Raw genomic sequence first — 12,085 nt, 5'->3', positions numbered from 1 at the left:
TTGGAGAATCAGATGACTATCTATCTTGAGAATGGTCATCTTGTATAGTATCTCACTCACAGAGATTTGCTGAAGTTCTCGAATTTGCATGTTGACCTCTCCAGTGAGATTGGGGGAATTTTCGTGAACTATATATCCTCAAATATCTTTTCTAAGTTGCTTACTCTCTCTCCTTCTCTCTCAGGAAGGTCAAGGAGTCATAGCCTCATTTGGTTGGTCACTTTACGTAATTCCTTATTTCTCAGAGGTTTTCTTCATTTCTTCAATTCTTTTTTCTTTATTTTTGTCTGACTGCATTGATTCAAAGAACTGGTCTTCAAGCTTGGAGATTCTTTCCTCAGCTTAGTCTATTCTGTTGTTAATGCTTCCCAATGTATCATGAAATTGCTGTAGTAAATTTTTCAATCCCAGAAGTTCAGTTTGGTTCTTTCTTAAAATGGCTATGTAGTCTTTCAAGTCTTGGATCGTTTTATTGGCTTCCTTGGGTTGGATTTCAACTTTCTTCTGAATCTCGCTGAGCTTCCTTGCCCCACAGCTTCTTCACTCACATCTTCCTCAGGTCCTGTTCAGGACTAAGAGCTGGTCCTGGCACTCAGTAACTTCGTGCAAGATTGCTGGCTTCCTCCTTTTTTCACCTCTGTGTCTGCATTGCCTCTCTGTTGACTTTCAGTGTTTTCTCTCAAAACATCTGTTCAAAGTGTGATGGTTTACTTGATATTTGGTTTTTCTGTGAGAGAAGCACTTCCCAGCTGTGTAGTCAGTCATCTTGTCCCCCTCCCTGAAAAATGTACAAACTTAACTGAGCATCCTGTGTTTTCTCTGTTGACCTTACTATGGAGGGATGACCTGGAAGTCATGCATGGTCCTGCATCTTTCATCATAGCACTCCATAAAAAAGGACAACTGACTTCTCTTTATGCTTTGATGGGGATAGGAAGAGAATTTTACTCTTTCATGTTCATGACAAGGAATCTGAAGTTCTTGATGATATAAACTCATTTTTTCCACCTGTATGTGCTGAGCAAGGAAATTATGGAGATGTTACCAAGGAAGGCCCAAAAGTTTGGAGGAAGAAATGTCACAGCTGTGATGATGGATTGGAGAAAAATGAGGACGGAGAAAGTGGAGAAGGGTGACAGGTATTACCACTTGGTCAGCTGTTCGTCTGGGATCTAGCACAGAAGACAGGAGTCATGGCATGCTTTGGACTAAGTCACTACCTAAATGAAGATACCATAACAGAATCCTCATACCACTCTTGCTTAAGTTTATAGTCAAAACATAGATAAATGCATGCTTACTTAATATCTTTGGAATTAAGACTAGCATGTATGTGCCAAGCACTTTACCTTCTTTTTATTATTTAATCCTGACAATAATTCCTCTATGCAGTTTCTAGTACTCATACGCACATCTTGAAGAAGATAGGTTGAATCACTTTTCTAAAGCCATGCTATTAAAAAGTATCATAGTGGGGACTCAAACCCAAGTCCAGCTGACTGCAGCACCGGTACTCCTAACTGCTGCCCAGGACAGCTTTGAGATGTGACAGCTTTGAGATGTCCCAAGTGTGACTCAGGAGTCAGCACTTGGCTACTGGATGCTGGATAAAGTTTCTGAATTATTCAGACTTCTGCTATGTTTTTCCTTTTCTTATTTGCACGTAAGTGGGTTGATTGTTCAGTTGTACCTCTGCAAGGGAGTGAAAATATATAAAATTCATTCTATTTCAAGGTTTCTAGTTAGTAGACTCTGAAATTTGAAGGAGCAGTAAGACAAAAACTATGCACAAAATAAAGTTTAAGAAGTTACTAGTAGATTTCACTGGCTATACTAATCTTTTCCCCATTACTGCAGAGAGGCGAGGAGCAAACTGGGTTTTCAATGGGAATGGGACTACAAAAGCTCTATTAAGGATAAGTAGTAAAACATTAAAGAAAAACGACACCAAAAGCTGTTCCATAACTCCAGACTATGGAATAAAAATCACTGAATGCTATTTCATAACTTCAGACTATGAAATAAAAATATTTTGCTTTCACCCTGAAATCAATTTCATACTAAAAGGGAAAAGTTATACAAATCTACATGCACAAGTGTTTGCACACCCATGCATGCCTCCCACACATACTTCCAGCTCACAGCACCATCAGCCCTCTTCAGTCTGTGTCTTTGTACACACTCCAGTGTCTGTGTAGAAAGTGACATCTGCTGCAAAGGGTGAGCCTGTCTTAAGGTTGCCTGTGTATTTTCAGTTTTGATCCTAGATGATTTGTTCTTGCTTCCTCTGGCGCTTGCTGGGTCTCTCTTGCACTTCCATATTTCCGAGGCAGTATAGAGCCACAAGAGTAAATTTGACCTCACCAAAGATGACATTAAAATAACATGTATTTTAATGTTATTTAATTTAAATAATTTAATTTAAATTATTTGATTTAATTTAAATTATTTGATTTAATTTAAATTATTTGGTTTAATTTAAATTAATGGGTGCGGTGGCTCATACCTGTAATCCCAGCACTTTGGGAGGCTGAGATGGGCGGATCATGAGGTCAAGAATTCAGGACCAGCCTGGCCAACACGGTCAAACCCCATCTCTACTAAAAATACAAAAATTAGCTGGGCATGGTGGTGCACGCATGTAATCCCAGCTACTTGGGAGGCTGAGGCAGGAGAATCACTTGAACCTGGGAGGCAGAGGTTGTGGTGAGCCAAGATCATGCTATTGCACTCCAGCCTGGGTGACAGAACGAGACTCTGTCTCAAAAAAATAATAATAAAATAATATGCAATCTTTTGCACTATGATTCTCTCCTTCTAACAGCATCTCACCATTATGAGACTGTTGTTAGTATCCTCATTTGTTTTATAAGAAACCGAGGCATCCAAAAGCTAATTAAATTCCTAGTTAGGGCCAGGCATGGTGGCTCATGCCTGTAATCCCAGCACTTTGGGAGGCCGAGGCGGGCTGATCATCTAAGGTCAGGAGTTCAAGACCAGCCTGGCCAACATGGCAAAACCCCATCTCTACTATATACAAAAAAATTTAGCCAGGTGAGGTGCCTTATGCCTGTAATCCCAACACTCTGAGAGGCCAAGGGGAGCAGATCACCTGAGGTCAGGAGTTCAAGACCAACCTGGCCAACATGGTGAAACCCTGTCTCTACTAAAAATATGAAAATCAGCCGGGTGTGGTGGTGGGCACCTATAATCCCAGCTAGTCAGGAGGCTGAGGCACAAGAATCGCTTAAACCCAGAAGGCGGAGGTTGCAGTGAGCTGAGATCGTGCCACTGTACTCCAGCCTGGGTGACAGAGTGAGACCCTGTCTCAAAATAAATAAATAAATTCCTAGTTAGGTCCACATTGAGGATTAAAACTCATGCCTCCTTACTTCCAGCCCGGAGCCCGGGTGATATATTTACGTAAGAACTGGGGAGTCCCAGCACTGCTTACTGTACAAAGTGAGGACTCAAGCAGGGTGTAGACTTTACAGTAGTGAAAGTTGGGAAACGCTTTATGGTGGAAGGATGTGCCCTGTGGAGAAAATAAGAAGGGCATTGACAGGACCAAGGCTCTATAATTCCAGCATTTGGGTTAGAGTGTAGGAACTTGGTGGGAAAAATATAAATGAGGGGAGAGGGGCAGAAGAGAAGAGCTTGATTTGCTTGTTTTGCAAAAAACAAGATTTGCTGCTTGAGCAACTGAGTGCCACTGTGACTTCCCGGACCAGTGACTGATAAAGTGGAAAATCTATTTGGAAAGAGTTACCACTATTCATAGGGAGGATAAATACAAGTCTTAAGGGGAAACAGATAGGAATTTTGGAAGCTATCCGTTTTGTTTTTCACAAACAGTGCAAATCTGTTTTCAGAAGGCAGGATTTAAGATACAGACAACATGAGCAGAAAGTACATTGGGGACCTATAGCTATTGTCCTGCCAGAGTCCCAACAGTCAGAAGTGGGAGACTGGAGACGGTATACTTTGGTTTAGAAACTCAGATTAATTTGCATTCAAGGGTTTAATGTTCATATTCTATATCATGCTCAGAAGTCTTAGTACAAGAAAATCCCTTAATTCCTTCAAACCAGAGGGATAATGAACATACTTGAGGCATCCTATTTTGGCGCAGGATTATCCTAAACTAACTCTTATGTTTAAAGCGGGGCCAAGTGCAGGGGAGAGGAGAGATTTCTCTGAGAAGGTACAATGAAAAGACCAGCTCCACGCAGGACACTCTTCACACTGATCTCTGACCAGTGCCCACCCTCAGAACAGCAGCCATTCGACACCTGGTCTAGTGGCGAACTATCCCTTCTCGCTGAGCCAAGGAACTGACCCTCAGTTATCCCAGTCCCCTGGCACCGGAATCAGGGAGGAGGTGAACATCAAGGCCGTGCTCAGCACCATGCAGGGCACCTGAGGAATGCAAGGAAATGGAACTGGATTTGCTTTTCCAGAGATTATCTATGAAGTGCCTACATCTGAGTGATACAAATGATGTATTTGTATTTTTAGTAGAGATAGGCTTTCACCATGTTGGCCAGGATGGTCTTGATCTCTTGACCTTGTGATCTACCTGCCTCGGCCTCCCAAAGTGCTGGGATTACAGGTGTGAGCTGCTGCACCTGGCCTGCACTGGGTCATTTTTAAAAATTTATTTAATAATTAGAATTTTCAGTCTGAATCAGTGGCGTGCTGGTAAATGTTTAATAACGAACTCTCTAATGCAGGGAGGAGATGGGCTTGGCTTGTTATATTGCAAGCTACCAATGTCAAGCCAACAAGCTCACCCAATCCTGAAAGCATAAGAATTGGCTTTCACAGAGGGTATGTTAGTTCAACCATTGTGGAAAACAGTGTGGCAATTCTGCAAGACCTAGAGGCAGAAATACCATTTGACCCAGCAATCCCATTACTGGGTATATACCCAAAGGAATACAAATATATTATATCGATACTATATTATTAATAGATTATATAAATACTATTATAAAGATATATGCATGTGTATGTTCATTGCAGCAGTATTCACAATAGCAAAAACATGGAATCAGCCGAAATGCCCATCAATGAGAAACTGGATAAAGAAAATATGGTACATATATACCATAGAATACTATGCAGCCATGCAAGGAATGAGATCGTGTCCTTTGCAGGGACATGGATTAAATTGGAAACCATTATCCTCAGCAAACTAACACAGGAACAGAAAACCAAACACCACATGTTCTCACTTATATGTGGGAGCTGCTGATGAGAACACATGGACACATGAGTTGGGGAACAACACATACTGGGGCCTGTCAGAGTTGGGGGTGGGAGGAGGGAGAGCATCAGGAAGAATAGCTAATGGATGCTGGGCCGAATACCCAGGTGATGGGACAATCTGTGCAGCAAAAACACCATGGCACATGTTTATTTATGTAACAAACCTGCACATCTGGCACACGTACCCCTGACTTTAAAAGTTGAAGAAAAAAAAAATTGGCTCTCAAAAGCAGCTGTCCGTGGCACCTTCTTACGTGGAAACATAAAATGCTGCCCTTTCCATAAGAAATAGTTGCATTTCGTTGGGAGACAAACTCCAGAAATTTTTAGGAAATAGTGCATGACGGAACAAAATCAGAGTTTAAGTTGTGAGAATGAGATTCTAAGGAGGGAAGGAGGTAGCAAAGTCATGTCAGAACCCGTGGGGAAGGAGAAATTGGGAACTCACTGCCCTTTGACAGCAGCACAGGCCTGGTCAGGCAGAGGGAACCAGGTCTTCTGGGGTGAAACAGCAGCATCGTCAGAGCCGTGGGAATGGCTGAAACCAGCCTGCCTGCCATGGAGACATGTGAGGGAACTCAATCACAGAGAGCCCTGAGAGAAGAGAGCGAGTGAGGAGGAGTTGGTTTCGGGAGGTGCCTGTGCTTTGAACCCTTGAGGGGTAGATGGGAGCAAGAGGGACAAACTGAGGACTTAAGGTCAGTTCAACCTGGGTTCAAATCCCTCTTGCAATTTACTAGTTAGAAAATCCCAGGTGAGTCATGCAACCTCACACAGCCTGTTTCTACGGAATGAATGGGAATAACAGCATTCCCTCCACTCCACAACTCAAGTTTGCTGGGAGAACCCAGTGGGACCCCACACGTGAGAACAGTTGTAAAGCAATTAAGTGCTTTACATGTCGAGTATTATTACCACTTTCTTTCCTTCCAGGCCATTGGGAGGTTGAGGGTTGAATGTTGTTGACTCATCAGGAAGGTGGGAGGGCAGGAAATGGCAACTCTCACTCCTGGAGGGAAGGAAGGGTGTTGATGGGGAGAAATCAACATCTCCCCGGTCCTATAAATTACGGATACCCAAAGGAGCCATGCATGTTCGGCTCTGGGGCAAGAAATGACAACGTAAAAGTGCAATTTAGCAACCAGATGGAGACTCTGCCTAACATCAAAGGAAAGGCATTCATATGTCAGTCACCACCCCATCAGGCTCTAAAACGTCGCAAAATCCTGGAAATTAAAGAAACGATTTTCAGTCAATGGAGGATGCTTTTTTTAATGAGTTTAACTTAGCTGCACACCTTTCCTCCCTGACCCAAAATAAAAGGAGTGTTTACTTTTCATCATTTTATATCACCCTTTGAAGTAACTAAATTCATTCCGCGCCATCCCAAAACCAAATTGCAAACTGTCAAGAAAGAGGCTTCACTTAGAGCTAGTGGGAATGAGAAAACCAAGGAAAAGATATTTGAGGCATGGTGGCAAAAAGAAATTCCTGACTGACAGAACAATCAGCTCCTGTAAGAAGAAAGAGAAGGACATTCAACCTGGAGCTCAGATGCTGGGCCTGGTGGTAGAGGCACCATTCTTGTGGGTTGGGCTTCATGTCAAGGTAAACTTTGCTTAATCTCGCTGCTTTCCTATGTCTAAATAAACATGGCAACTGGTTTGCTTGTCTGTTGATCACATCAACAAATATTTCTCTTCTTTCCTCAAAAATTATTTTTTCTCTTCATAGTGGTGTGCTTGATAATTCAGGAGGGAAAATACTTGTCCGGAAGGTTGCTGGACTGTCTGGTTACAAAGGGAGTTATTCCAACGGTGTCCAATCGTTATCCCTACCACGATGGAGAGAATCCTTTATCGTCTTAGGTATGACCGCACAGTGGAGAAACGCTGCTAAACCTACCACAAGATGAAATGTGCTTCTTTTCATTGTGCTGTTGGTTTTTGTTTATGGCCCGCCTCATTTCATAAAAATCTGAAGCATTCGTTTTTCTGATAATTAGAATCATGATACAATAAATTAGAATTACATGATAAATCACCACAAAGTCAAATCTGAAAATACTAAAAGGCTCCAATTGCTTGTTTTAATTACACTGCAGCTATCTGTAAGTCCAATCAGATTTTTAATTACCTTAATTACATTTAATAGCTTGGGTTTTTAAACCAGTCCTTTAGTTATGCCAAATGTGCCTCATGTCTAGAACCTTATTCCTTGAGATTTCTGGCAAGTGGATAGATAGATATTGTCACAGCATATCCGTTGTGTCATACACAATGGCGATATCAAGAGGCATATAATGGCAGTCTGTTCCATTGTTGATGATGCTAAGTTTGATTCATTTGATACTTTAGCATATCTCTCCATGGCAAAGATACCTTGTAATTAATAAGCATCTGTAGGATGATGCTTTAACATGCTGGAGTAGCTTGTTCCTCAACAAATTTCACCCAATGATTTTAACATCCATTGCTGATCCTCACTGTAGCAAGTATTACATTAGTAATTGCAAAATCATAATTTTTTCTAATTCTGTTATTCCTTCCACATTTATTAGCTAGTGTTCTTATATAAAGCAGAGTTTCCTTCCCCCTCTGCACCTATTATTTTTAAGTGGACTACGGACTCATAGATTGTTTCTAAAAATATAATATAATGTTATCATCTATTATCTTTATCTTTCTTTTTGGTGCTCTTATTTTCCAAGATTGCCCAGTGGGAGCCCTTCAAGCTTTTGACGTGTTCACGGTAGTACCTGAGTACAACACAATGTTCTTTGCTCACCTTATACTTACCCTACTCCAGACCTGAATCTCCCATTTTCTCTGAGGAGGTTCCATGGGATTTTAAACTAGATTGTAGCCAATTTCCTGGCCTCCCAACAAAATTAGGCACCTTGGGACTGTCCTGAGAAGGAGCCACTTATAGTAAACCAACTGAACCGGGAAGAGAGAAATGTTTCATAAGATAGTAGGTCTTCCAATCTGGGTGGTTTTCTAGCACTGCTAGGCATCCCATGTCTCAAGCCCCTGCTGTCCTCCACTGATTACAGTCATAGCAGGACAACAAATAGACCTTTCACTATTCTTCTCAACTTGAGCAATCCCTGTTTCCTTTTGCCTGCCAAATTCTACACACCCACAGTTCAAATTAGACTGATTTCTTTGTCAGATAGTGGAAGGGGATCAACTGCAGTCCTGCGGGGTTTTTGCCTTGTAACAAAAAATTTACAACAGGAGCCATATAAAAATGCTAATGTCTAAAATGCAAATACGTTGAGATAGAGAGAAATATAATCTCCACATAAGTGTTCACCAAGTAGATCCTGGCTGAATAAGAGCATTTCAGCCTTAAGTGCTCAGTCTGCAATCCAAGAATCTCAACAGAGGTTTAAAAGAAAAATTAACTCTGTGGCAGTAGAGATGTTTTGGGCTTTTTAAGTGAAAATCAATCTGCTGATATTATTCCCTGTAAATCTCGACTTCCAACTCCCCTCATTCGACCTAGTGACATTTAACCGAAAATACTTTTTGCCCATGATAATAAACATTTGTGCTTCTGCAATGGCTCGGAAGCCTCTCTTGAATGGATGAGTTAGGAGCTCACTGCAGCATAAGGATTGATAACTGACCGGCAGCCAAGGAATGCTTCCCATTATTCAGAGGTTCATGGCCACAAGTTTAACTGCATCATGTGCGAATCCTCTTCTGAAGGCTCAGGTGCCGCCATGATCTTTCTCTAGGTTTTTATTTCTAAGTTTCATATATCCCTGAGCTCCTTAACTAGTTCACTTTGGTGGGTAAGAGGGGGAGCGAAAGAGGAGATGTGCGTTTACAGCCCGCGTGATCTTTACACAGTCCAGGGACATGAAATGTCAGTGAGGGACCCCCTAATGCTTCCCTTTTATTCTTTGATCCACATTTCAGGGAACTGAGCTCATGCTCTTTTTCCTTCTGAATAGAAACAAAAAAAAAATATCAGGTTTTAGATCAATAAATAGAGAGAGAAGATGTCTCTTCAATAAATAGAGAGACAAGATGTCTCTTCAATAAATAGAGAGAGAAGATGTCTCTTCAATAAATAGAGAGAGAAGGTGTCTCTTCAATAAATAGAGAGAGAAGATGTCTCTTCAATAAATAGAGAGACAAGATGTCTCTTCAATAAATAGAGAGAGAAGGTGTCTCTTCAATAAATAGAGAGAGAAGATGTCTCATCAATAAATAGAGAGAGAAGGTGTCTCTTCAATAAATAGAGAGAGAAGGTGTCTCTTCAATAAATAGAGAGAGAAGGTGTCTCATCAATAAATAGAGAGAGAAGGTGTCTCTTCTTTCTGCAGATAGTGTGGTCCACAGCCATGGGGCCCTCCCTGGGCCTAAAATAACCTCAATCATTGTCATCTGGAGCTGGCCTCGACATTGGTGGAGGACTTGGAAACGCCAAGTCCTGTTCCCCAAGTGATTTTAATGAGGTGAAGTAATGCAAGTAAGCCCAAACACGTGGCACTTACAGATAACACCAGAATACGATTTTGCATCTCTATGGAGATATATAGTTCCAAAACATTTTAACTTTTTTTTTTCCATTAGATGTCTACAACTTCATGTAGTTATTAGGGCCATGTCATTATTCCTGTTTTCTGAATGAAAACACAAGAGCCTCAAAGGTTGGGGCAGTTAATTAAAGGTAAAATAGAAACAGAAACCTAGATAGTCTTACTCCTAATCCCAGGTTCTTTCTGAGATCCTGTTATTCTTTCTGCTTCATGACCCTACAATCCCTGGGCCAGTAGGATGGTTGGCCAGATAGTGCCCTAGATCCTCCTCCACCCACCTAGGTTCTCCGTGCAACACTGCTTACCATCTTCACATCCTGTAAAAGTATTCCCTGCAGATGGGAGAAGAAATGCTTTCATTACCAGATGTAATATTGGCTAATAGGCAGTACCACTACCAAGGTATTTTAATTTTAACAGAGATGTAAGCTTTAAGATATTCCCCCGCTGAATAAATACTTCTCAAGCAACTACTTCATGCCAGGAAAAAACTGCTCTGAGGTCTGAAAATTCAACAGTTACCAAGTCAGACAAATGACTTGCCTTCAGGGGGCTTACTATATTCCAGTGGCACTCTCACTTACTTATGGAACAAAGCCCATATGGTGGAATTTCAGGCATCCTTTTATGGAAAGAAGACGACTTTGGCAATTTTTTAATGCTTATTTTTTTCCCTAATAGACATTACCATTCCTCCTCCTTGCCTGGTAGCTACCGTGTCTCCCCCTGGGTGAGCAACACGTGGTTATTTTCAAGGTTGACCTATATTTACCTACTTTTAGGTTTTTCTGCTGCTATGAAATTCAAATGAATCCCACAGGGTCTGTGAAAGTGAGAGGTAGCCAGCCTATGACCGGAGCACTCCATCATCTCAAAGGAGAGCATGTGGAAGGCTTTCCCGTTCACCTCCTGATATAATTAAACATTCGAAGTCACACAGATGAAAACCTTCACTTCCAAGTCACATCTTCACAGGTGAAAGAAGGATTGCTGATGTTAAGCAACTCTGAGTCATGAAGATCTGGTTGCTTCCATTCTAATAGTAATAAAACACAAGCTATACAGGAGAATAAAATGCCACTTGACATTCTCGTTGTAATCAACAATTTAGCATGAGGGAGACTGATTTTATGAACTGAAGAGAGATAAATTGAGAGGAGGGAATCAACTTAGTACAGAACCATCTAAAACCTCTACCTCTAGAGATAAATCTCGTTGTTTTTTTTTTTCTTTTTTGCAGAAAGTAAACCCAAAAAGGGTGTAACCTACCCATCAGCTCTTACATACTCATCATCCAAAAGTCCAGCTGCCCAAGCAGGCAAGTGCTCACGTGTGATTGAATCTAAACTTTCTGAGTCCATAAACGCGCGACGTGTTTTGGGAGATAGTGGAGAAATTAACATCTTAACCGGTCAAGCTCCACTGGTTCTGGCAATATTTTAACAGATGCCGGGAACATGGGCACAGAAATCAATGAGATCAGATGGCTGGGACTGAAGAGTGAAAGCTTTATTTTTTGTTTTTGCAATTCCGAGAGTGTGTCTCTGTATTTGTGTCATTTTCATTCAGATTGACTGTTGCCTTGAGTTTTATTGTATTGTTACTTTAGAAAATGACATGACATGCTGTCCAGAAATGTTTCCTGGCAGCTAAAAGGAAAAAGGCTGTATCTACTTAGGTATGAAATGAAGAGAAGCAAAGAGAACGAGGTGGTTTATGTGATAACAGCAAGCTGCTAATCCAAATAACCCAGGCCAAAAATACACTGCCACAGGGCTGTGCCAACTCAGCTTCCATGTGAACCACAAAAGGGGGTATTGGTAGACCTCAGGCCAAAAAATACCATTTTCCAGGTTTCTGTGTTAAATCAAGAACTGTACTATGCATTATTGTGTCTCCAGAGGTGTTCTGATTTCCCACACAAAGAGAAACTGTGAGTCGCTTTACAATGGGATTTTGCATTGCTTCCAGAAACTTGATGGGCTAGCTAATACATTATGAGCCTGATAGTTTGGGTTCTATTCATGTACTTAAGGTGAACATGGTTTAAGAATAGCAGTAGAACTTAGCACTTATTGAGCATTTGCTGTATGCCAGGCATCATTCCAAGAATTTTACCTGATCATTGCGTTTAATCACCATAGACCACCTTTGGCCTATACTATTGCTCTGGTTGAGGAAAATGCAGCACAGAGAAGTTAAGTAAATTACCCTCCATCAAACAGAAACCCCTCTCTAAACCATCATTCTAGATTTTAT

The 12,085-nt window shown here is 41.2% G+C and overlaps 1 protein-coding gene across 4 annotated transcripts in view; it reads left to right on the top strand.

Annotated features, from left to right (window-relative positions):
- Nucleotides 1-12,085, top strand: part of VIT (vitrin) — a 129,735-nt gene that overhangs the window by 61,950 nt on the left and 55,700 nt on the right. For all 4 annotated transcript variants that reach the window (XM_011967642.1, XM_011967641.1, XM_011967640.1 and 1 more), the window contains exons 5-6: nucleotides 7,006-7,139; nucleotides 11,067-11,144. In XM_011967642.1, the coding sequence (XP_011823032.1) occupies nucleotides 7,006-7,139; nucleotides 11,067-11,144 (212 nt within the window). The remainder of the gene's footprint in view (nucleotides 1-7,005; nucleotides 7,140-11,066; nucleotides 11,145-12,085) is intronic.

The sequence above is a fragment of the Mandrillus leucophaeus genome, unplaced genomic scaffold (assembly GCF_000951045.1).
Source record: "Mandrillus leucophaeus isolate KB7577 unplaced genomic scaffold, Mleu.le_1.0 Scaffold805, whole genome shotgun sequence".
Taxonomy (NCBI): Eukaryota; Metazoa; Chordata; class Mammalia; order Primates; family Cercopithecidae; genus Mandrillus; species Mandrillus leucophaeus.
This window is presented reverse-complemented; position numbering and strand designations above follow the sequence as displayed.